The sequence below is a fragment of the Narcine bancroftii genome, chromosome 3 (assembly GCF_036971445.1).
Source record: "Narcine bancroftii isolate sNarBan1 chromosome 3, sNarBan1.hap1, whole genome shotgun sequence".
Taxonomy (NCBI): Eukaryota; Metazoa; Chordata; class Chondrichthyes; order Torpediniformes; family Narcinidae; genus Narcine; species Narcine bancroftii.
In genome coordinates this window covers 319,974,864-319,999,802 of record NC_091471.1, presented here as the reverse complement: position 1 = coordinate 319,999,802, position 24,939 = coordinate 319,974,864, and the positions used below count along the sequence as shown (strand labels likewise).

General features: G+C 46.7%; 1 protein-coding gene across 2 annotated transcripts in view; it reads left to right on the top strand.

Moving 5' to 3' along the window:
* The window catches only part of LOC138759082 (voltage-dependent calcium channel gamma-3 subunit-like), a 92,706-nt gene that overhangs the window by 10,598 nt on the left and 57,169 nt on the right, over window positions 1-24,939 (top strand). For both annotated transcript variants that reach the window (XM_069928962.1, XM_069928961.1), the window contains one exon: window positions 9,055-9,138. In XM_069928962.1, the coding sequence (XP_069785063.1) occupies window positions 9,055-9,138 (84 nt within the window). The remainder of the gene's footprint in view (window positions 1-9,054; window positions 9,139-24,939) is intronic.

Below are 24,939 nucleotides of genomic sequence, written 5' to 3'. Positions count from 1 at the left end.
AGCGGCGGTAGCGTCGGCCCCGGGGGTGTCTGTGGCGGTGGCAGCAGCGGCGGGCGAGAGGCAGGCCATCACCATGGTTGCGACGGTGGGTTGCCCCTTCTGGGTTCGGCGTCTCCGTGACGTCAGGCGTTGCCGTGCAGGGGAGCCCTCGCTCTCATTGGACGAGAGCTCTGGGGAAGAAGAGTTTGAATGGGATAGTGGCGATTGGGCTTCACACGAGGCACTGTGTTTGCTGGCGGCCATTTTAGACCTACAGACTGCAGCAAAGTGGCCGTTTTTAAGGCACTTCTGGCACCTGGCTTTTCTTGCTGGGCACTGGGATCTGCTGTGCTTGTTCCTCCCGCAGAAATAACATTTCGGGTTCGCACGGGGCAGGGTAGCAGCAGCCGACAGGCCGTCAGGGGTAGGGTAGAAGGGCACTTTACTCACATCAGAACGAGGGGTCCAGTCCCTAGAGAGCTCGGTGGACTTTAAGGCTGCATCCTCCATTGTGATTGCAATCCGGGCCACGTCCTCTAGTTTTTCTACCCCTTGTTCGAGCAAGCGCAGCCTCACTTCGTTCGATCGGAGCCCAGCCACATAGGCATCCCGGACGAGGTCGCTAGTGATCTCGGCAGCAGTTTTGTCCACACAGTTACAGTCCTTGCCCAATGCCTTTAGTACTTGTAAATATGCCCTGCTGGACTCACCGGGCTGTTGTTTCCTCGACGCAAGCATGAGCCGGGCATGAACTCTGTTCACCGGTTGATCATACAGTCCTTTCAGTACCTTTATGGCTGCGGTGTAAGTGGTCTCATCCTGGATGTTCTCGTAGACTCTCAAGGACACCATAGACAGCAATGCTGTTAGACGCTGGTTATCCTCCTCTACCTGAATGAATCTCAGGAAGTTTTCAAAGTTCAGCAGCCAGAACTTAAAGGCTTTGAAGGCTGTAGCTGACTGTGGGTCGATATCAAGTTTTTCTGGCCGAGTTAAACGCTCCATCCCTTTCAAAAAAAAATTCCTTTTGCTAATAAAATTGTAGAGCTCGTCGAAAGAACCAAAGACTTGTTGATCCAAACCAAGGCTTTTATTAGCAAAAGACCGGAGCTCTTCACAGGTGGCCGACCAGTCCGGAATGATCCGACCTGGCTAGGGACACAACCCTTTAAGGCCCAAACAATAGGTGTGGCTTAGCTCTCAGCCAATCGCTGTAAGCACAGTCTAGATACAGTAACTATATACACTATGTACATTGGTGATAGATCTGTACTATCACATGGGTGTGATGACCTACCTGGGTAAGGCAGCAGCCAAACTAATAGCACTGAGTCTAAGAAGGGAAGGTTGAAGTCAGGTGGAGCAATCATCATGGGGAGTCGATAGTCAGGGAAACAAATATGGCTGCAACGAAACTCCAGGATAGTGTGTTGCCTCCTGGATGGTCAGATCCAGGATGTCTCTGAGTAGGTGAAGAATATTCTTAAATGGGAGGGCGATCAGCCAGAAGTCGCAATTCACATTGGAACCAATGTGTGGGGAAGAGGTCCTGCAAAGTAAGTTTAGGGAATTGGGAAAGACGTTGAAGAGCAGAACTTCCAAGATAGGAATCTCTGAAGTATGGGTACCACGATAGGGAAGGTCAGAACAGGAGGATCGTTCAGAGAAACGAGTGGCTGACGAGATGGAGCGGGGGCAGGGTTTCAAGTTCTTGGATCATTGGAACCTTTTCTGGGGAAGGGATGACTTGTACAAATGGGATGGGATGCACCTGAACTGGAGCGGAACTCCTGGTAGGGAGGTTTGCTCATGCTCCAGTGGTGGGGGGGGGGGGGGGGGGGGGGGGAGGGGTGGGGGGGGCGAGGTTTTAAGCTGGATTTCCGGGGGGGACTGAAGAGGCAGAGGAAGAGGTGGCTGATGCACAATTATGGACAATTGGCAGGGAGTTTGTGTGGAAGGACAGGCAGATCGGGCAATACTGCAGCCATGGGGTGAGTTGTAATGCAACAGGGACACAGAGTAAAACAAAAGTAACAAATACAGGGTTGTGATGTTGTGACCATCACGGAGTAGTGATCTCATTGGCAGCTGAATGTCCAAGGATACACAATGTATCAATAGGATAGGCAGGTAAGAAGAGGGGGATGTGTGACTCTATTGGTCAGGAACAACATTAAATCATTAGAAAGAGGTGACATGGGATCAAAAGATTTAGACACATTGTGGGATGAGTTCAGAAATGGCAAGGGTGAAAAGGCACTTTTGGCTGTTGTATAAAGACCTCCAAACAGTATTTGCAACAGCAGATCAAAAATGCATGCCAGAAAGGCAATGTTCTGGTAGTCATGGGGGATTTTAACATGCAAGTAAATTGGCAAAACGAGGTTGGGACTGAACCTCAAGAGAAAGCATTTATAGAAAACCTTGAGATTGATTTTTAGAGCAGCTTATTGATGAGCCCACAAGGGGATTGGCTGTACAGGGTTGGGTGTTGTGTAATGCACCTGAGGTGATGAGATGGCTTTGAGTAAAGGGGTAAAGGGGCTGGTAGGGGTGGTGACCACAAAATGATTGACCTCAGTTTGGAATTTATCAAGGAGAAACTAAAAACAGATGTGTTGATATTTCACTGGAGTAAAGAGAATTACAATGGCATGAGAGATGAATTGGTCAAAGTAGATTGGAAGGGGGCACTAGTAGGGAAGAAAAGCAATGGATGGAGTTTCTGCAAGAAATGGGGAAGGTGCAGGATAAATTCAGACCAAAAAAGAGGAAATATTCAAAAGGAAAAATGTCACAACTGTGGATGACAAGAGAAGTCAAACCAATGTGAAAATAAAAGAGAGGCCAGACAAGAAAGCAAAAATTAGTGGGAATTTTTAAAATTAAATGTTAAATTTTTGGCGTAGAGCACAGTAACAGGCCTTTCTAGCCCATAAGCCCTTGCTGCCTAGTTACACAAAATTGACCTACAAGCCTTTATTTTGAAGAGTGGAACCCCCGGAAGAAACTGAGGCTGACACAGTGGAAATTGCAAACACCCTATAGGTAGTGGCGAATTTGAACATTAGCGCTGTAACAGCATTGAACGAACCGCAGCACTAAATGTGCCATACAAGATAAAGGGTTCGAACTTTTTAAAAACATGCAGAAGCTATCTAAAAATTCATAAGGAGGGAAGAGATGAAGTATGAAAGTTGGCTAGCAAATAATATCATAGAGGATACAAAAAGCTTCTTCAAGTGTATAAAGCATAAAAGAGAGGTGAGATGCTGGAGAAGTGGTTGGGATGATGCTGGAGCCGATTGTCAAGGATGAGATTACAGAGAACTTGGAGGCACATGACATGACAGGACAGGCCAAAGCCAGCATGATGTCCTCAAGGGAAAATCTTGTTTGACAAACCTGTTGGAATTCTTTGAGCAAGTGACAAGGGAGATGGAGATGATGTTGTGCATTGGATTTTCAGAAATCCTTTGACAAGGTGCCAGACAGGAGGCTACTTAACAAGATAAGAGCCCTTGGTATATCAGGAAACATATTCTTTTGTCTGAATGGCAGGAAGAATAAGTGTCCTGGACCTGATGGATTGCAGGTCTGGAAAGAGGTTGTGGTAGAGATTGTAGAAGAATTGTTAATGATCTTTCAAGAAGCAATAGATTCTGGCATGATCCTGGATGAATAGAAAATTGCAAATATACCCCCAGTATTTAAGGCAGGAGAAAGGAAATTATGGACCAGTTAGACAGACCAGTTAGACGATGTTGGAACCGGTTGTCAAAGATGAGGTTATGGAAAAATATCCTGAAGAAAAAGACAGCATTGCTGCTGGTCTCCAATTGGGAGAGGGGAGAGTGGGGACACAGCCCTGCTGCTGGTCTCCATTCCGGAAAGAGGAGAGAGGTAACATAGCACTGATGCTGGTCTCCAATCGGGAGAGTGGAGAGTGGGGACACAGCGATGCTGCTGGTCTCCACTTGGGAGAGGGGAGAGTGGGGACACGGTGCTCCTGCTGGTGTACACTTGGGAGAGGGAACAGTGGGGACACAGCGCTGTTGGTGGTTTACACGGGAGAGAAGAGAGTGGGGGTACAACGCTGCTGCTGGTCTATACTCAGGAGAGGGGAGAGTGGGGACACAGCCCTGCTGCTGGTCTCCACTTGGGTGAGTGGAGAGTGGGGACACAGCCCTGCTGCTGGTCTCCACTTGGGTGAGTGGAGAGTGGGGATACAGCCCTGCTGCTGGTGTATACTTGGGAGAGGGGAGAGTAAAGACACAGCCCTGCTGCTGGTCTCCACTTGGGAGAGGGGAGAGTGGGGACACAGAACTGCTGCTGGTCTCCACTCAGGAGAGGGGAGAGTGGGGACATGGTGCTCCTGCTGGTTTACACTCGGTAGAGGGGAGAGTGGGAACAGAGCACTGCTGCTGGTCCACACAGGGGGGTGGGGGGGGGGGTGTGAGGGTGGGGACACAACTTTATTGCTGGTCTCCACTCAGGAGAGGGGAGAGTGGGGACACGGTGCTCCTGCTGGTTTGCACTCGGTAGAGGGGAGAGTGGGGACAGCGCTGCTGGTGGTTTATACTCGGGAGAGAAGAGAGTGGGGGTACAACGCTGCTGCTGGTGTACACTCGGGGAGTGATGAGTGATGACATAGGGCCACACTAAAGTGTTCATTTCCTCATGCCTGGAGGCTCATACAGGCTTTCAATGGCTGACATTGTTTGCAAGAAAATTCCTGCAGTCATGGTGCTCTGAGCCCAATATGATGACTCCTATGCTCTGTAGCGGCCACAGGGGAGGCGGGGGTGGGGTGGGTTACAGACTCCAGGAAGCAGCATAACTAGATGCCATGGTATTACAGGAAACATACTAGTGGGGTAGATTTTTGGCTGAAATGCAGGAAGCAGAGAGTTGGAAAACAGGCATCATAATCTGGTTGTATATTAATAATTTGGATTATGCAATGAATGGCTTTGTGGCCATGTTTGCAGATGATACAAAGGTAAGTGGAGCTGCAGGTAGCGTTGAGGAAACAGGGAGGCTGCAGAAGGTCTTAGATTAGGAGAATGGGCAGAGAAGTAGAAAATAAAGTGCACTGTTGAAAAATGTATGGTCACACCCTCTGGTAGAAGAAATAAACATGCAGAGAAAATTGAAATTACCCAAATGGAAAGGGACCTGGGAATCCTCGTTCCTGAAGGTAAACTTGCAGGTTGAGACCGTGGTGAAGGAGACAAATGTGATGCTGGTGTTCATGTCAATAGGAATAGAATGAGAGCAGGGATTGATGTTGAGGCTTTATAAGGCACTCGGGAGACCTCAGATGGAGAATTGTGAGCAGTTTGGGTTCCTTATTTAAGAAAAGATGTGGTGAAGTTGGAGAGGGTTCAGACGAGGTTCACTGGGATGATTTTGGGAATGAAAATGTTATCAAATGAGGAATATTTGTTGACTCTTGGCCTATACTGATTGGAATTTGGGAGAATGGGGGAGATCTCAATGAAAGGTATCAAATGTTGAAAGGCATGGATCCAGTGGTTTCCCATGTTGGGAGAGTCTAGGACAAGAGATGGGGTGGACAAGGTGGCGACCTTGATGAGGAAAGTACCAGTGGTGATTTAGATTTGGGATCTTGGCTAGGACAGTAACAATTCCAGTGGAGATCCAGGAATGGGACCTTGGTCAGACCTGTGACAGTTCCAGTGGAGATCCAGGATGGGGACTTTGATCAAGACAGTGCTGGTTCCAGTGGGGATGCAGCATGGAGACCTTGGTCAGGTTAGTACCAGTGATGTTAAAGGGTTGGGACCTTGGTCAAGATGGTGCTGGGTCCAGTGTAAACACAGGATTGGGTCCTTGGTCAGGTTCTAACCAGTGCAATGAAGATCCTGGGTTGGGACTTAGGTCAGGATAGTGAGAGTGGAGATCCAGTGTTTGGACCTTGGCCAGGACTGTGCCAGATCCAGAGGGTGGGCTCCTTAAAGAGAACTGTGCAGGAGCTAGTAGAGTTCCAGGGAGGGGACCGTGGAGAGGATTGTGCTGGTGCCAGTGCCAGTGCCAGTGCCAATGGATGCCGTTGACCTCTCCTGGCAAGTATTGTTTTACTTTGATTTCCAGCATCTGAAGTAGTTTGATTTCCATTCTCTAGCTCTGAGAATCACTCCAACTCGTTCTCTCTGTCCCCAATTTGTGATCCCCAATTTACATTTCCTCAAGACTTGAACTAATTCTCTCTGTCCAAGACAAGAAAGATAGATAGAATCTCAGAACCATAGAATATTACAGCACAGGAGGAGACCATTTGGCCCTTCCAGTCTGTGCAGAACTATTATTCTGCCTAGTTCCACTGACTTGAACCCTGTTCATAGCCCTCCATACCTCACCCATCCATGTACCTGTCCAAATTCTTCTTAAATATTAAAATTTATCCCACATTCACCACTTCAGCTGGCAGCTTGTTCCACACTCCAACCACTCTTAACCCATGTCCTCTAGTTTGTACCTCACCTACCCTCAATGGGAAAAAAAGCCTATCGACCATTACGCTGTCTATAGCCATCAAGTAATCCCTCATATTAATCTGCAGGGTTAGTGTGGAGGTTCAGAAGATGTTCCAGAGTTTATCTGGGCTCATTGCATCACTATTGCATATGGTTTGGACTTCTTGCTCCAGTGCAGGTCTTGAGACAATGTGGGCATTCGGTATGAGTTCTTGTGAGGGTGGGAGAGGTTATTAACCAGAGGTCTGCGACGAACACCCTCTCACAATCCCTTCATGTTCCTGCTTTAAATCTGTGTCCCCACTCTCCCCTTTCCCGAGTGTAAACCAGCAGCAGGACTATATTCCTGTGTCTGAACAGAGGCTTCCTGCTCCATCCACTCCATCAGTGTGTCCTTGCCCTGACCACTGTGGAGTTTTGGTGAATTACCTCTGACTGACTGCAATGATTGGGTTGTTGTGTTTCTCTGGTCAATCATAGAGTTGGGGCACTGGGAGATGTGGATCAGTTGTGCCCCACCCTCTCCCACGATCCCAGCCACAGACAAGAGCTGCTATTGAACATTTCCTCACAGTTGGCAGAAGAGATTAACCTTCATAGAAGTTACAAAGTTAGTGAACTAAACTTGCCACTGAAATGGGTCGATTAATGTTATCAGTGTTGAACACTGAGTATTATTGTCAGCTGTTGGGTCACATTGAGAGACAAGTGAAAAATGGCCCACATACATGGCAGGACATGCAGCACAATTACCCTGAGGTGTCCCAGCATTGACATTGTGTGCAATGGGCACTGTGTCCCGGTGAGTGTGTGGGGACAGTGTTCCTTTACTGACTGTGCACAATGCAAACTAAGGGTCCCAGAACTGACTCTGTGTAACAGTGACTGTGTCCCAACGCTGACTGTGCATGTTGTAGGAACTATGTCCTAACACTGACTGTGAGTGCAACAGACATTTTCTTCTGGAAATATTTATTTATATAACAGGAATGATATGTTAAATGGTACAGGATAGATGTAAAAAGGTTGTTTCCCATGGTGGGAGAGTCTCGGACAAGAGGATTGAAGAGTGTCCACTTAGAACAGAGATACGAAGGAACTCCTTCAGCCAGAGGGGAGTAAATCTGTAGAATTTGTTGCCGCAGGTGGTAGTGGAGGCCAAGTCATTGGATGTATTTAAGGGAGAGAATAATAGGTCCTGGATTAGCCAAGGGCATCAAAGGATATGGGAGAAGGCTGGGCAGTGGGGGTGTGTAGAAATGGATCAGTTCATGACTAAACAGTGGCACAGACTCAATGGGCTGAATGGCCTCTTTCTACTCCTATGTCTTCTGGACTTCTAGTCTTATGTATTCTAGTATTCTAGTATTCCTGCACTGTGAGTGTGAGTCTAACAGGGACTGTGTGCTAGGGAGAGAGAGAGAGAGAGAGAGAGAGAGAGAGAGAGAGAGAGAGAGAGAGAGAGAGAGAGAGAGAGAGAGAGAGAGAGTGTTGTGACTAACATCAACCACACGAGACAGAGTGCAAGTTAAACGCTAGTTTTCTTCTTATTCTTTCTTTGGCTTGGCTTCGCAGACGAAGATTTATGGAGGGGTCAGCTGCAGTTTTAATCAACGTGTATACACACCTAGGTCTTGCCTCTGTGCAAGCCTAGGTCAGCATGAGCTCTGATCGGCTTTATATACAAGGTTGTCAGGTGGTGGCTCCTGGTGACCTAGTGGTGTAATAGCATACCACCACAGTGTATGTAATAAAAACAATGTTCCAGCACTGCCAGTGTCTGTAATATGGACTGTGTTCCAGAACTGAGTGTGTGTGTAACAGCATATTTGTCCAAGCACTGATTGCATGTGTGTAAACAGGGATTGAGTGTATCTCACAAGACTATGGTCTGGCTTTGAGTGTGTAGCAGAGACAGCGTCCTGTCATTGAGTGAGTCTCACTGCACGTTGTCCCATCACTAAGTATGTCTAACCGGTCTGTATCCATGACTGAGTGTATGTCCCCAGATTATGACCCAGCACTGTGTGTGTCTCACTGGACTGGAGCCAGCAAACACTGTGTATGTAGCAGGAGCTGGGAAACAGGACTGTAAACGATGTCAGATTATCTGTCATTGGAGCAACTTATATTAACACAGTAGTTTCACTTTTCCCTTCGGTGGTGTCGGTTCCAAAATCAAACACCAGCCCCTGAAGTTGGAAGGTTTGTTATTCTATGTGCTTTGTACAATGATCAATAACTGTTCCATCGACAGAAAAATCTCTTTCTTCCTGTTTTTCTTAACTGATCTTCATCACCACAATCCCATGAGTCAAATAGTTCATTGGTCCCCTCTTCCTCGCCCAATCTGGTTACAACCGCCACTTCCAGCACTTGTGGATCCGTGACTCACCCTGAACAGTTTCTCCCTGCCTCTGAGCTCTGGATGTGAAAGGCAACAGCAGACCACGAAGTAATTTCAAAGATCACCTTTTTCCCAGGCTGATGCGCTTTGGCATTTTATTTTCAAATTGCAACCAACTTTGTTCTTGTGCTTTTTCCAGGGCTTGTTCTAAAATGTGTGTTCCATTAGGTACATTCAAAGGAGTCTGCAAAATAATTGACCATTTCCCCGAGGATGCAGGCTATGAACAAGATACAGCGGAGTATTTATTGCGTAAGTGTTCAGAGAGAGCTTTATACAATCAGAATGGTTTTGCTTTTCTTGCTAAATGCTAAAAACATAATTAGTTTCTCTGAATCTGATATTTACCCAAAGTGCTGTGCATGTTGTTGAAGGTCACATCCATTGAAGGTTCATGCATTTTAGCATTGCCAGTCCCACATCTTTTTCCTGGATTCATCAAAATGCTTGGATGAATACCTGTTTTTAAAAAGCAGTTTATTTTTGCACTGCTGAATGCCCTCAACTCCCAAGTCTTGCACCTTTACGCTTCAGATGGCAGTTTAATGCTTTGCCTTCTCCACTCACATTGTCCCTTTCATCTCCTTCCCTTTATCTTTTGGCAGTTTTGCGCATAGAAACCCACCCCTCCAAGGAGTCGAGAACTAATCCCTCACCACCGCACTCCTGTTGCAATCTGGGTCTTTTCCTGTTTCAAATGTTCATCTTTGTAATTTGAAAACATGCGGCAGTTGCTGCCTTGTGCGATAAATACTCAGACTCTTTTTAAAACTTTATTTATAGAATTTGAAATACATACAAAAAATAAAACTAACTCCTTACAAAATACTAACACCCCCACTAATCACCCCCTCCCCACTCCCAGCCTTCCCCCTAGATCCCACCCCAAACTACCCCTGTACAAGAGCCAAAAAGATATATCGGTTAATTATCCATTGCTATGGAGTGTGCCAACCTGTAACATCTTAAAAAAAAAACATTTAGGATACATCCAAACCCATACATTTCAAATATGGAGTCCACATTTTAAGAAAAAAAGAATAATTATACCATAAATTATATGTTATCTTCTCAAAGTAAATACAAGATCTCAATTCATTACGTCATCTATATATATTTAGTTCAATATCATTCTTCCATGTAATTGCAATACCTTACCGAGCTACAACCAATGAATAAACACGATTTGAAATTTGTCCAATCTTAAACCCATTGTTAATGTTGTAGTATAACCAATTAAAAAAAGTAATGGATCAGGTGTTATTTCAATCTTAAATAAATCTTCCAAAAACTTCATAATTCTTTCCCAAAAGGGTTTAACTTTTTCACAGATCCAGACTAAATGTAAAAACGAAAACACAAGTCTGAAGAACTAAAACCATATCTTTTTAACTTCTCAGGAGTTAAATACAGCTGATGCAAAAAAATTATAATTCACTAAACTATATCTCACATTAATCAATTTAGTTACACTATCTTCACACATAGTCATCCATTCCTCCTGAGATAATAAAATAGATGTCTTTCTCCCACTTATTCTTCATTTTATATAAATCTAATTTAACCACCTTCTCTTGTAGCAAGGCATACATTTCAGAAATAAACGGTTTTTCCCCACCATCAACAATTAAAATCTCAAATTTAGTTTGCCTAGGTAATGTCAAATCCTGTCCAAAACTTTCCATTAATAAAGCACACATTTGATAACAGGCAAATAAAGAGCTTGGCAATATCCCAAATTTTTCTCTAAGTCTCGTAAAAGAAAGAAACATACCTCCCTCAAAACAATCCTCCACCAACTTAATACCCTTCAAATCCCAGCTTTTCAAATAAAAATTATTCACAGAAAAAGGAATTGTTTTATTCTGATACAATGGAGTCTTAGCTGAGATTTTACCTTTAGTTCCTATAATTTGGTTTCTTTTATACCAAATCTCCATCAAATGTCTCAATACTGGTAACATAATTTTGTAAAAGATAAGGATTCCATTTATATATAAATTGATGTATATTAAACTCAGAAATCTGTGCTAATTCAACTTTAGCCCATATCGGGGGTTGATCAATATTAAACATCCTATTACAGGTACACGATCCTTTATCGGAAACCTTGGGGGAAAGTGTGTTCCGAATTTTGGATTTTTCCGGATTTCGGAGAGCCCACCTGAATTGTGCTACCATATGCACCCCACCCCCTTCCAGTTGCCTGGCCACCTCCCCCAAGTGCTGGGTGCCTCTCTCTCCACTTACCGGATTTTGGAGCTTTCCCGATTTTAGAAGTCCAGATAAAGGATCATGTACCTGTAATAAATTTTAATCGAGCAGCTTCATTATATTTCTGAAAATGCGGTAATTGGAGTCCTCCTAACACAATTTTCCAAGTCAATTTTTGTAAAGATACTCTAGATAATTTACCTTTCCATAAAAACTGCTGAACTGAAGCATTTAATTCTTTAAAAAAAACTTTTGGAATTGAACAAGGAATAGATTGAAAAAGATATTGAAAACGTGGAAGTATACTCATTATATAATACAATTCACACACCCTATTAAAGTTAAGGGTAAATCCTTCCATCTATTCAAATCAAGCTTAATTTTATTTAATATTTCATCTCCTTCACTGAACCTTTGGGCAATTTTGCACACATTCGTCCAAGGAGTTGAGAATAAATCCCTCACCACCGCACTCCTGTTTTATGGTCTTCTCCTGTTTCAAATGTTCATCTTTGTAACTTGAAAACATGCGGCAGTCGCTGCCTTGTGCAATAAATTCCCAGACTCTAAACATTTTCTGTGCACTGAGGTTGCAGCCAACTTCCCTGTCACTGCAGTAACCGAGCGTCCACCTTCTTCCAGAGACATTGTGCACGAAGTGTGTATTGCCAACACAAATGGATCTTGGACATGGAATTATGTATTTATATTGCTTTATCTATACAGTATGTTCTTTGATTTTTGACCATTTTCACATTCAAATGTTCCTTAGTTTCATTTTCTTGTGTACCCAGGTCACTGGGTGCTCATCCTCCACAATACACCAGCTTGCCCTTGTTCCACCTTTGCTGATCACTGTGGGATCTTCCAGTTTGTGCAGAAAGCTCAACATTGGTTTCAGCAGGGACAGGGTTATGTTCTCTGCTCAATGTCTCTGGGATGGAGGGTCAGTGTTCCTGTGTTTCTGGGATGGATGGTGCATGTTCCAATGTCCCGGTGATGGAGGGTGCATGTCACTGGGATGGAAGGACTGTGATCCAGTGACTCTGGGATGGAGGGTTTCTGTTCCCGTGCCTTTGGGATGGAGGGTCTATCTTCCAGTGTCTCTGGGATGGAAGGTGTGTGTTCCTGTGTCTCTGAGATGGAGGGTCTGTGTTCCAGTGTCTCTGGGATGAGCAGAGAGCATAAAGGTGTGATCATTTACCACAAGAGGGGAGAGAGGGATCAGAATGCAAGTGAGGAACACAGCAAAAGCGAGAAAGAGGGATTACAAACCAACAGACAAAGAGCAGACTTCCATTCCCAATGAATCCTCACACAGGCTTTGGGAAACTGTGCAAATCAGCATTTATGAGGTTGGTCGCTAAAACACGTCCAATTTGAAATCCACTTTTGGGGAGAGTGACATTTGCTTATTTATGGCATCAATAAATAATGGATCAGACAGGGCCCATCCCATCTGATCTAACCCACACCTCAGGATCTAAAAAATGTTGGGTCAGAATTTCAATTTTTTTTCCTGTTGCCGCACAGGGAAGTCCCACAGGGCTTCCCAGACCCAAGGAGATCCCAGCCTCAACCTGAATCTGAAATTTCTTGCTATTGGATCATTCTGCGTATTCCTTGAAGAACTCAGGCCCAAACAATCAACAAAAGATTTTTTTCTGCTATAGGTGCTGAAAGACCAGATGAGTTCCTCCAGCATTTTTGTGTGGTCCTCCTACAATTGCTATATCAGTTCTCCAATATCTCTGGGATGGAGGGTGTGTGTTCCCATGTATCTGGGATGGATGATCTGTGTCTATGGAAATGAGGATCTGTGTTCTAGTGTTTTTGGGATGGAGGATGCATGTTCCAGTGTCTCTGGGATGGAGGGTCTGTTTTCCAATGTTTCTCAGATGGATGGTCTGTGATCCAGTGTCTCTGGGATGGAGGGTCTGTGTTTCAGAGTCTCTGGAATGGAAGGTCTGTGTTCCATTGTCACTGGGAAGGAGGATCGGTGTTCCTGTGTCTCTGGGATGGAAGATGTTTTCCAGTTTCGCTGGGATGGAGGGTACATGGTCCAATGAAAATGGTGATGGAGGGAGCACGTTCCTGTGCATCTGGGATGGAGGGTTTGTGTTCTGAAATGGAGGGTCTGTGTTCCCGTGTCTCTTGGATGGAGGTTCTGTGTTCCCCTGTATCTGGGATGGAGGGTCTGTGTTCCCTTGTCTCTGGGATGGAGAGTCTGGTTCCCGTGTTTCTGGAATGGATGGTATGTGTTCCAGTGTCTCTGGGATGGAGTGTTTGTGTTCCCGTGCCTCTGGGAAGGAGGGTGTGTGTTCCAGTGTCCCTGGGATGGAGGGTCTGTGTTTCTGAGATGGATGGTATGTGTTCCAGTGTCTCTGGCATGGAGGGTCTGCTCCAGTGTCTCTGGGATGGAGTGTCTGTGTTCCCGTGCCTCTGGGATGGAGGGTCTGTGTTCCTGTGTTTCTGGGATTGAGGGTATGTGTTCAAGTGTCTCTGAAGTGGAGGGTCAGTGTGCCCGAGTTTCTGGGAAGGAGGGTGTGTATTGCAATGTCTCTGGGATGGAGGGTCTGGTTCCCGTGTCTCTGTAATGGAGTGTCTGTGTTCCAGTGTCTCTGGGATAGCGGGAGAATGTTCCAGTGTCTCTGGGATGGAGTGTCTGTGTCCCCTTGTCTCTGGTATGTTGGGTTTTTGTCCATTGTCTTTGGGATGGACAATCTCTGTTCCCGTCTCTCGGGGATGTATGGTCTGTGTTCCCGTGTTTCTGAAATGGAGGATCTGTGATCCAGTGTCTCTGGGATGGAGTGTTTGCGTGCAGTGTATATGGGATACAGGGTCTGTTTTTCATGTTTCTGGGCTGGAGGGTTTGTGATCCAGTGTCACTGGAATGTAGTGTGTGTGTTCCCGTGTGTTTGGGATGGAGGGTCTTTCTTCCATTGTTTCGGGGATGAAAGATCTGTGTTCCAGTTTCTCTGGGATGGAGAATCGATGTATTGATGTCTCTGTGATAGAAGCAGCATGTTCCAATTTCCGGTGTTGGACAGTGCATGTTCCTGTGACCCTGGCTTGGAAGATCTGTGATCCACTGTCTTTGAGATGGAGGCTCTGTGTTACCGTGAATCTAGGATGGAGGGTTTCAGTACACGTGTCTCTTGGATGGAGTGTTTGTTTTCCAGTGTTTCTTAGATGGAGGGTCTGTGTAACAGAGTCTCATGAATAGAGGCCTGTGTCCCAGTGTCACTGGGATGGAAGGCAGGTGTTCCCGTGAATTTGCGATGGAGGGTCTGTGTTCCACTGTCTTTGGGATGGAGGGTCTGTGTTCCAGTGTTTCTGGGATGGAGGGTCTGTTGTCCCGTCTCACTTTTATGCAGGGTCTATTTTCCCATGTCTCTGGCATAGAGGGTCTGTTCCCATGTCTCTGGAATGGAGGGTCTGTGTTCCAGTTTCTCTGGGATGGAGGGTCTGTGTTCCAGTGTCTCTGGGATGGAGGGTCTGTGTTCCAGTGTCTCTGGGATGGATGATGTGTGTTTCATTTTTCGGGATGGAGCGTGTGTGTTCCCATGTCTCTGGAATGGATGGTCTGTGGCCCTGTGCATTTGTGATGGAGGATCTCATTTTCCGTGTCTCTGGCATAGATGGTATTTATTCCAGTGTCTCTGGGATTGACAGTGTGCATTCCAGTTTCTCTTAGCTGGAGGGTCTGAGTTCCCGTGTCTCTGGAATGGAGGGTCTGTGTTCCAGTGTCTCTGTGATGGAGGGTGTGTGTTCCCATTTTTTGGGATGGAGGGTGTGTGTTCCAGAGTCTCTCGAATGGAGTGTTTGTGGTCCTGTGCATTTGTGATGGAGGGTCTCGGTTTCCATGTCTCTGGCATAGAGGATATTTGTTCCAGTCTCTCTGGGATGGAGGGTGTGTATTCCAGTGTCTCTGGGATGGAGGGTCTGTGTTCCAATGTCTCTGGGTGGTGGGTATTCCCATGTCTCTGCGTTGGAGGGTCTTTGTTCCAGTGTCTATGGAATGGACGGTCCGTGTTCCAGTGTCTCTCGGATTGAGGGTTTTATTCCCGTTTCTCTGTGATGGGGGCACGCATTCCAGTGTCTCCGGGATGGAGTCTCATTGTTCCAATGTCTTTGGAATTGTGCGACTGTGTTCCAGTGTCTCTGTGATTGAGGTTGTGTATTTGTGTGCCGCTGGGATGGAGAGTGCGCATTACAGTGTGTCCGGGATGGAAGGCCTGTGTTCCAGTGTCTATGGAATGGAGGGTCTGTATTCCAGTGTGTCTGGAATGAAGGGTCTGAGTTCCAGTGTCTCTCAGATTGAGGGTGTTTATTCCCGTGTGGGATGGAGGGTCTTTGTTTCAGTGTCTTTGGAATGGTGGGCTTGTGTTCCAGTGTCTCTGGGATGGAGAATCTGTGGTCCCCTGTCTCTTGGATGGAGAGTCTGTGGTCCCCTGCATCTTTGATGCAGGTCTGTGTTTCCGTGTCTCTGGCATTGAACATCTGGGTTCCCCTTTTTCTGGCATGGAGGGTCGGTGTTCAAGTGTCTCTGGCATGGAGTTTTTGTGTTCGAGTGTCTCTGGAATGGATTGTCTGTCTTCCAGTGTCTCTGGAATGGAGGGTCTGTGTTCCAGTGTATTTGGAACGGAGTATCCGTGTTACAATCTTTCTGGAATGGAATGTCTGTGTTCCATTTGGTCTGGGACGGAGATCTGTGTTCCACTGTTGATCGAGGGTCTATGTTATTGTGTTTCTATGAAATAGGCCGTCGGTTCAATTATCTCTTGGATGTAGAGTTTGTTTCCCTGTGTCCCTATGATGAGGGGACTATGTTCCATCGTCTGTGGGATGAAGGGTCAGTGCCCTAGTGTCCATGGAATGGAGGGTCTTTGTTCCAGTGTCTATGGAATGGAGGGTCTGTGTTCCAGTGTCTCTGTGATTGAGGGTGTGTATTCCCATGTCTCTGCATTTGAGAGTCTTTGTTCCAGTGTCTATGGAATGGACGTTCCGTGTTCCAGTGTCTCTGTGATTGAGGGTGTGTTTTCGCATGCCTCTGGAATGGAGGGTATGCATTACAGTGTCTCTAGGATGGAGGGTATTTGTACCAGTCTATTTGGAATGGAGGGCCTGTGTTCCAGTGTCTATGGAATGGAGGGTCTGTATTGCAGTATATCTCGAATGGAGGGTCTGTGTTCCAATGTCTCTCGGATTGAAGGTTATATTCCCATTTCTCTGTGATGGGGGCATGCATTCCAGTGTCTCCGGGATGGAGTCTCTTTGTTCCAATGTCTTTGGAATTGTGCGACTGTGTTCCAGTGTCTCAGAGATGGAGTGTATGTATTCCCGTGTCTCTGGAACGATGGGTCCATGTTCCAGTGTCTCTGGTATGGAGTGTCTGTGGTACGGTATCTCTGTGATGGAAGTCTGTATTTCTGTATCTCTGGCATGCAGGATCTGTGCTCACGTGTCTCAGAAATAGTGTGTCTGTGTTGCAGTGTCTTTTGAATGGAGGGTCTGTGTCCCAGTGTCTCTGGAATTGATGGTCTGATTCCAGTGTATATTGAATGGAGGGTCTGTGTTCCAGATTGTCTGGGATGGAGCGTCTGTGTTACAGTGTTTCTGGAATGGAAGGACTGTGTTCCAGTTGATCTGGTGTCCATTATCGAGGGTCTATGTTATCATGTTTCTACGAAGTAGGCTGTAGGTTTAAGTATCTCTTGGATGTAGAGTTTGTTTTCCTGTGTCCCTGCGATAAGGGGACTATGTTCCAACGGCTGTGGGATGAAGGGTCAGTGTCCTAGTATCTATGAAATGAAGGGTCTCTGTTCCAGTGTCTATGGAATGGAGGGTCTGTGTTCCAGTGTCTCTGTGATTGAGGTTGTGTATTTGCGTGCTGCTGGGATGGAGAGTGCGCATTACAGTGTGTCCGGGATGGAAGGCCTGTGTTCCAGTGTCTATGGAATGGAGGGTCTGTATTCCAGTGTATCTGGAATGGAGGGTCTGAGTTCCAGTGTCTCTCAGATTGAGGGTGTTTATTCCCGTGTGGGATGGAGGGTCTTTGTTCCAGTGTCTTTGGAATGGTGGGCTTGTGTTCCAGTGTCTCTGGGATGGAGAATCTGTGGTCCCCTGTCTCTTGGATGGAGAGTCTGTGGTCCCCTGCATCTTTGATGCAGGTCTGTGTTTCCGTGTCTCTGGCATTGAACATCTGGGTTCCCCTTTTTCTGGCATGGAGGTTTTGTGTTCAAGTGTCTCTGGCATGGATTGTCTGTCTTCCAGTGTCTCTGGAATGGAGGGTCTGTGTTCCAGTGTATTTGGAATGGAGTATCCGTGTTACAATCTTTCTGGAATGGAATGTCTGTGTTCAAGTTGCTCTGGGACGTAGATCTGTGTTCCACTGTTGATCGAGGGTCTATGTTATTGTGTTTCTATGAAATAGGCTGTCGGTTCAATTATCTCTTGGATGTAGAGTTTGTTTTCGTGTGTCCCTATGATTAGGGGACTATGTTGCATCGTTTGTGGGATGAAGGGTCAGTGCCCTAGTGTCCATGCAATGGAGGGTCTTTGTTCCAGTGTTAATGGAATGGAGGGTCTGTGTTCCAGTGTCTCTGTGATTGAGTGTGTGTATTCCCATGTCTCTGCGTTGGAGGGTCTTTGTTCCAGTGTCTATGGAATGGACGGTCCGTGTTCCAGTGTCTCTGTGATTGAGGGTGTGTATTCCTGTGTCTCTGCGTTGGAGGGTCTTTGTTCCAGTGTCTATGGAATGGAGGGTCTGTGTTCCAGTGTCTATGGAATGGAGGCTCTGTGTTCCAGTGTCTCTGTGATTGAGGTTGTATATTTGCGTGCTGCTAGGATGGAGAGTGTGAATTACAGTGTGTCCGGGATGGAAGGCCTGTGTTCCAGTGTCTATGGAATGGAGGGTCTGTATTCCAGTGTATCTGGAATGGAGGGTCTGAGTTCCCGTGTCTCTCAGATTGAGGGTGTTTATTCCCATGTGGGATGGAGGGTCTTTGTTCCAGTGTCTTTGGAATGGTAGGCTTGTGTTCCAGTGTCTCTGGGATGGAGAATCTATGGTCCCCTGTCTCTTGGATGGAGAGTCTGTGGTCCCCTGCATCTTTGATGCAGGTCTGTGTTTCCGTGTCTCTGGCATTGAACATCTGGGTTCCCCTTTTTCTGGCATGGAGGGACGGTGTTCAAGTGTCTCTGGCATGGAGGTTTTGTGTTCGAGTGTCTCTGGAATGGATTATCTGTCTTCCAGTGTCTCTGGAATGGAGGGTCTGTGTTCCAGTGTATTTGGAACGGAGTAACCGTGTTACAATCTTTCTGGAATGGAATGTCTGTGTTCCAGTTGCTCTGGGACGGAGATCTGTGTTCCACTGTTGATCGAGGGTCTATGTTATTTTGTTTCTATGAAATAGGCTGTCGGTTCAATTATCTCTTGGATGTAGAGTTTGTTTTCGTGTGTCCCTATGATTAGGGGACTATGTTCCATCGTTTGTGGGATGAAGGGTCAGTGCCCTAGTGTCCATGCAATGGAGGGTCTTTGTTCCAGTGTCTATGGAATGGAGGGTCTGTGTTCCAGTGTCTCTGTGATTGAGGGTGTGTATTCCCATGTCTCTGCGCTGGAGGGTCTTTGTTTCAGTGTCTATGGAATGGACGGTCCGTGTTCCAGTGTCTCTGTGATTGTGGGTGTGTATTCCCGTGTCTCTGCGTTGGAGGGTCTTTGTTCCAGTGTCTATGGAATGGAGGGTCTGTGTTCCAGTGTCTATGGAATGGACCGTCCATGTTCCAGTGTCTCTGTGATTGAGGGTGTGTTTTCGCATGCCTCTGGGATGGAGGGTATGCATTACAGTGTCTCCAGGATGGAGGGTATTTGTACCAGTCTATTTGGAATGGAGGGCCTGTGTTCCATTGTCTATGGAATGGAGGGTCTGTATTGCAGTATATCTCGAATGGAGGGTCTTTGTTCCAATGTCTCTCGGATTGAAGGTTATATTCCCGTTTCTCTGTGATGGGGGCATGCATTCCAGTGTTTCCGGGATGGAGTCTCTTTGTTCCAATATCTTTGGAATTGTGCAACTGTGTTCCAGTGTCTCAGAGATGGAGTGTATGTATTCCCGAGTCTCTGGAACGATGGGTCCATGTTCCAGTGTCTCTGGTATGGAGTGTCTGTGGTCCGGTATCTCTGTGATGGAAGTCTGTATTTCTGTATCTCTGGCATGCAGGATCTGTGCTCACGTGTCTCAGAAATAGTGTGTCTGTGTTGCAGTGTCTTTTGAATGGAGGGTCTGTGTCCCAGTGTCTCTGGAATTGATGGTCTGTCTTCCAGTGTATATTGAATGGAGAGTCTGTGTTCCAGATTGTCTGGGATGGAGCGTCTGTGTTACAGTGTTTCTGGAATGGAAGGTCTGTGTTCCAGTTGATCTGGTGTCCATTATCGAGGGTCTATGTTATCATGTTTCTACGAAGTAGGCTGTAGATTTAAGTATCTCTTGGATGTAGAGTTTGTTTTTCTGTGTCCCTGCGATAAGGGGACTATGTTCCAACGGCTGTGGGATGAAGTGTCAGTGTCCTAGTATCTCTGAAATGAAGGGTCTCTGTTCCAGTGTCTATGGAATGGAGGCTCTGTGTTCCAGTGTCTCTGTGATTGATGGTGTGTATTTGCGTGCCGCTGGGATGGAGAGTGCGCATTACAGTGTGTCCGGGATGGAAGGCCTGTGTTCCAGTGTCTATGGAATGGAGGGTCTGTATTCCAGTGTATCTGGAATGGAGGGTCTGAGTTCCAGTGTCTCTCAGATTGAGGGTGTTTATTCCCGTGTGTGATGGAGGGTCTTTGTTCCAGTGTCTTTGGAATGGTGGGCTTGTGTTCCAGTGTCTCTGGGATGGAGAGTCTGTGGTCCCCTGTCTCATGGATGGAGAGTCTGTGGTCCCCTGCATCTGGGCTGCAGGTCTGTGTTTCCGTGTCTCTGGCATTGAACATCTGGGTCCACCCTTTTCTGGCATGGAGGGTCGGTGTTAAATTGTTTCTGGTATGGAGGTTTTTTGTTCCAGTGTCTCTGGAATGGATTGTCTGTCTTCCAGTGTCTCTGGAATGGAGGGTCTGTGTCCCAGTGTATCTGGAACGGAGTATCCGTGTTACAATGTTTCTGGAATGGAATGTCTGTGTTCCAGTTGCTCTGGGACGGAGATCTGTGTTCCACTGTTGATCGAGGGTCTATGTTATTGTGTTTCTACGAAATAGGCTGTCGGTTCAATTATCTCTTGGATGTAGAGTTTGTTTTCCTGTGTCCCTATGATGAGGGGACTATGTTCCAATGTCTGTGGGATGAATGGTCAGTGACCTAGTGTCCATGGACTGGAGGGTCTTTGTTCCAGTGTCTATGGAATGGAGGGTTTGTGTTCCAGTATCTCTGTGATTGAGGGTGTGTATTCCAGTGTCTCTGCGATGGAGGGTTTGTGTTCCAGTGTCTATGGAATGGAGGGTCTGTGTTTCACTGTCTGTGGAATGGAGGGTCTGTGTTCCAATGTCTATGGAATGGAGGGTCTGTGTTCCAGTGTCTATGGAATGGACGGTCCGTGTTCCAGTGTCTCTGTGATTGAGGGTGTGTTTTCGCATGCCTCTGGGATGGAGGGTATGCATTACAGTGTCTCCAGGATGGAGGGTATTTGTACCAGTCTATTTGGAATGGTGGGTCTGTGTTCCAGTGTCTATGGAATGGAGGGTCTGTATTGCAGTATATCTCGAATGGAGGGTCTGTGTTCCAATGTCTCTCGGATTGAAGGTTTTATTCCCGTTTCTCTGTGATGGGGGCATGCATTCCAGTGTCTCCGGGATGGAGTCACTTTGTTCCAATGTCTTTGGAATTGTGCGACTGTGTTCCAGTGTCTCTGAGATGGAGTGTATGTATTCCCGTGTGTCTGGAACGATGGGTCCATGTTCCAGTGTCTCTGGTATGGAGTGTCTGTTGTCCGGTATCTCTGTGATGGAAGTCTGTATTTCTGTATCTCTGGCATGCAGAATCTGTGCTCACGTGTCTCAGAAGTAGTGTGTCTGTGTTGCAGTGTCTTTTGAATGGAGGGTCTGTGTCCCAGTGTCTCTGGTATTGATGGTCTGTCTTCCAGTGTATATTGAATGGAGGGTCTGTGTTCCAGATTGTCTGGGATGGAGCATCTGTGTTACAGTGTTTCTGGAATGGAAGGTCTGTGTTCCAGTTGATCTGGTGTCCATTATCGAGGGTCTATGTTATCATGTTTCTACGAAGTAGGCTGTAGGTTTAAGTATCTCTTGGATGTAGAGTTTGTCCCTGCGATAAGGGGACTATGTTCCAACGGCTGTGGGATGAAGGGTCAGTGTCCTAGTATCTATGAAATGAAGGGTCTCTGTTCCAGTGTCTATGGAATGGAGGCTCTGTGTTCCAGTGTCTCTGTGATTGAGGTTGTGTATTTGCGTGCCGCTGGGATGGAGAGTGCGCATTACAGTGTGTCTGGGATGGAAGGCCTGTGTTCCAGTGTCTATGGAATGGAGGGTCTGTATTCCAGTGTATCTGGAATGGAGGGTCTGAGTTCCAGTGTCTCTCAGATTGAGGGTGTTTATTCCAGTGTGGGATGGAGGCTCTTTGTTCCAGTGTCTTTGGAATGGTGGGCTTGTGTTCCAGTGTCTCTGGGATGGAGAATCTGTGGTCCCCTGTCTCTGGATGGAGAGTCTGTGGTCCCCTGCATCTTTGATGCAGGTCTGTGTCTCTGGCATTGAACATGTGGGTTCCCCTTTTTCTGGCATGGAGGGTCGGTGTTCAAGTGTCTCTGGCATGGAGGTTTTGTGTTCGAGTGTCTCTGGAATGGATTGTCTGTCTTCCAGTGTCTCTGGAATGGAGGGTCTGTGTTCCAGTGTATTTGGAACGGAGTATCCGTGTTACAATCTTTCTGGAATGGAATGTCTGTGTTCCAGTTGCTCTGGGACGGAGATCTGTGTTCCACTGTTGATCGAGGGTCTATGTTATTGTGTTTCTATGAAATAGGCTGTCGGTTCAATTATCTCTTGGATGTAGAGTTTGTTTTCCTGTGTCCCTATGATGAGGGGACTATGTTCCATCGTCTGTGGGATGAAGGGTCAGTGCCCTAGTGTCCATGGAATGGAGGGTCTTTGTTCCAGTGTCTATGGAATGGACGGTCCGTTTTCCAGTGTCTCTGTGATTGATGGTGTGTATTCCCATGTCTCTGCGTTGGAGGGTCTTTGTTCCAGTGTCTATGGAATGGAGGGTCTGTGTTCCAGTGTCTATGGAATGGAGGGTCTGTGTTCCATTGTCTATGGAATGGAAGGTCCGTGTTCCAGTGTCTCTGTGAGTGAGGGTGTGTTTTCACATGCCTCTGGGATGGAGGGTACGCATTACATTGTCTCCGGGATGGAGGGTATTTGAACCAGTTTCTTTGGAATGGAGGGCCTGTGTTCCGGTGTCAATGGAATGGAGGGTCTGTATTGCAGTATATCTGGAATGGAGGATTTGTGTTCCAGTGTCTCTCAGATTGAGGGTTTTATTCCCGTTTCTCTGTGATGAGGGCACGCATTCCAGTGTTTCCGGGATGGAGTCTCTTTGTTCCAATGTCTTTGGAATTGTGCGACTGTGTTCCAGTGTCTCAGAGATGGAGTGTATGTATTCCCGTGTCTCTGGAGCGATGGGTCCATGTTCCGGTGTCTCTGGTATGGAGTGTCTATGGTCCGGTATCTCTGTGATGGAAGTCTGTATTTCTGTATCTCTGGCATGCAGGATCTGTGCTCACGTGTCTCAGAAATAGTGTGTATGTGTTGCAGTGTCTTTTGAATGGAGGGTCTGTGTCCCAGTGTCTCTGGAATTGATGGTCTGTCTTCCAGTGTATATTGAATGGAGGGTCTGTGTTCCAGATTGTCTGGGATGGAGCATCTGTGTTACAGTGTTTCTGGAATGGAAGGTCTGTGTTCCAGTTGATCTGGTGTCCATTATCGAGGGTCTATGTTATCATGTTTCTACGAAGTAGGCTGTAGGTTTAAGTATCTCTTGGATGTAGAGTTTGTTTTCCTGTGTCCCTGCGATAAGGGGACTATGTTCCAACGGCTGTGGGATGAAGGGTCAGTGTCCTAGTATCTATGAAATGAAGGATCTCTGTTCCAGTGTCTATGGAATGGAGGCTCTGTGTTCCAGTGTCTCTGTGACTGAGGTTGTGTATTTGCGTGCCACTGGGATGTAGAGTGCGCATTACAGTGTGTCCGGTATGGAAGGCCTGTGTTCCAGTGTCTATGGAATGGAGGGTCTGTATTCCAGTGTATTTGGAATGGAGGGTCTGAGTTCCAGTGTCTCTCAGATTGAGGGTGTTCATTCCCGTGTGGGATGGAGGGTCTTTGTTCCAGTGTCTTTGGAATGGTGGGCTTGGGTTCCAGTGTCTCTGGGATGGAGAATCTGTGGTCCCCTGTCTCTTGGATGGAGAGTCTGTGGTCCCCTGCATCTTTGATGCAGGTCTGTGTTTCCGTGTCTCTGGCATTGAACATCTGGGTTCCCCTTTTTCTGGCATGGAGGGACGGTGTTCAAGTGTCTCTGGCATGGAGGTTTTGTGTTCGAGTGTCTCTGGAATGGATTGTCTGTCTTCCAGTGTCTCTGGAATGGAGGGTCTGTGTTCCAGTGTATTTGGAACTGAGTATCCGTGTTACAATCTTTCTGGAATGGAATGTCTGTGTTCCAGTTGCTCTGGGTCGGAGAGATGTGTTCCACTGTTGATCGAGGGTCTATGTTATTGTGTTTCTATGAAATAGGCTGTCGGTTCAATTATCTCTTGGATGTAGAGTTTGTTTTCCTATGTCCCTATGATGAGGGGACTATGTTCCATCTTCTGTGGGATGAAGGGTCAGTGCCCTAGTGTCCATGGAATGGAGGGTCTTTGTTCCAGTGTCTATGGAATGGAGGGTCTGTGTTCCAGTGTCTCTGTGATTGAGGGTGTGTATTCCCATGTCTCTGCGTTGGAGGGTCTTTGTTCCAGTGTCTATGGAATGGACGGTCCGTGTTCCAGTGTCTCTGTGATTGAGGGTGTGTACTCCCGTGTCTCTGCGTTGGAGGGTCTTTGTTCCAGTGTCTATGGAATGGAGGGTCTGTGTTCCAGTGTCTATGGAATGGAGGGTGCGTGTTCCAGTGTCTCTGTGATTGAGGGTGTGTATTCCAGTGTCTCTGCGATGGAGGGTTTGTGTTCCAGTGTCTATGGAGTGGAGGGTCTGTGTTTCAGTGTCTGTGGAATGGAGGGTCTGTGTTCCAGTGTCTATGGAATGGAGGGTCTGTGTTCCAGTGTCTATGGAATGGACGGTCTGTGTTCCAGTGTCTCTGTGATTGAGGGTGTGTTTTTGCATGCCTCTGGGATGGAGGGTATGCATTACAGTGTCTCGAGGATGGAGGGTATTTGTACCAGTCTATTTGGAATGGATGGCCTGTGTTCCAGTGTCTATGGAATGGAGGGTCTGTATTGCAGTATATCTCGAATGGAGGGTCTGTGTTCCAATGTCTCTCGGATTGAAGGTTATATTCCCGTTTCTCTGTGATGGGGGCATGCATTCCAGTGTCTCCGGGATGGAGTCTCTTTGTTCCAATGTCTTTGGAATTGTGCGACTGTGTTCCAGTGTCTCAGAGATGGAGTGTATGTATTCCCGTGTCTCTGGAGCGATGGGTCCATGTTCCGGTGTCTCTGGTATGGAGTGTCTGTGGTCCGGTATCTCTGTGATGGAAGTCTGTATTTCTGTATCTCTGGCATGCAGGATCTGTGCTCACGTGTCTCAGAAATAGTGTGTCTGTGTTGCAGTGTCTTTTGAATGGAGGGCCTGTGTCCCAGTGT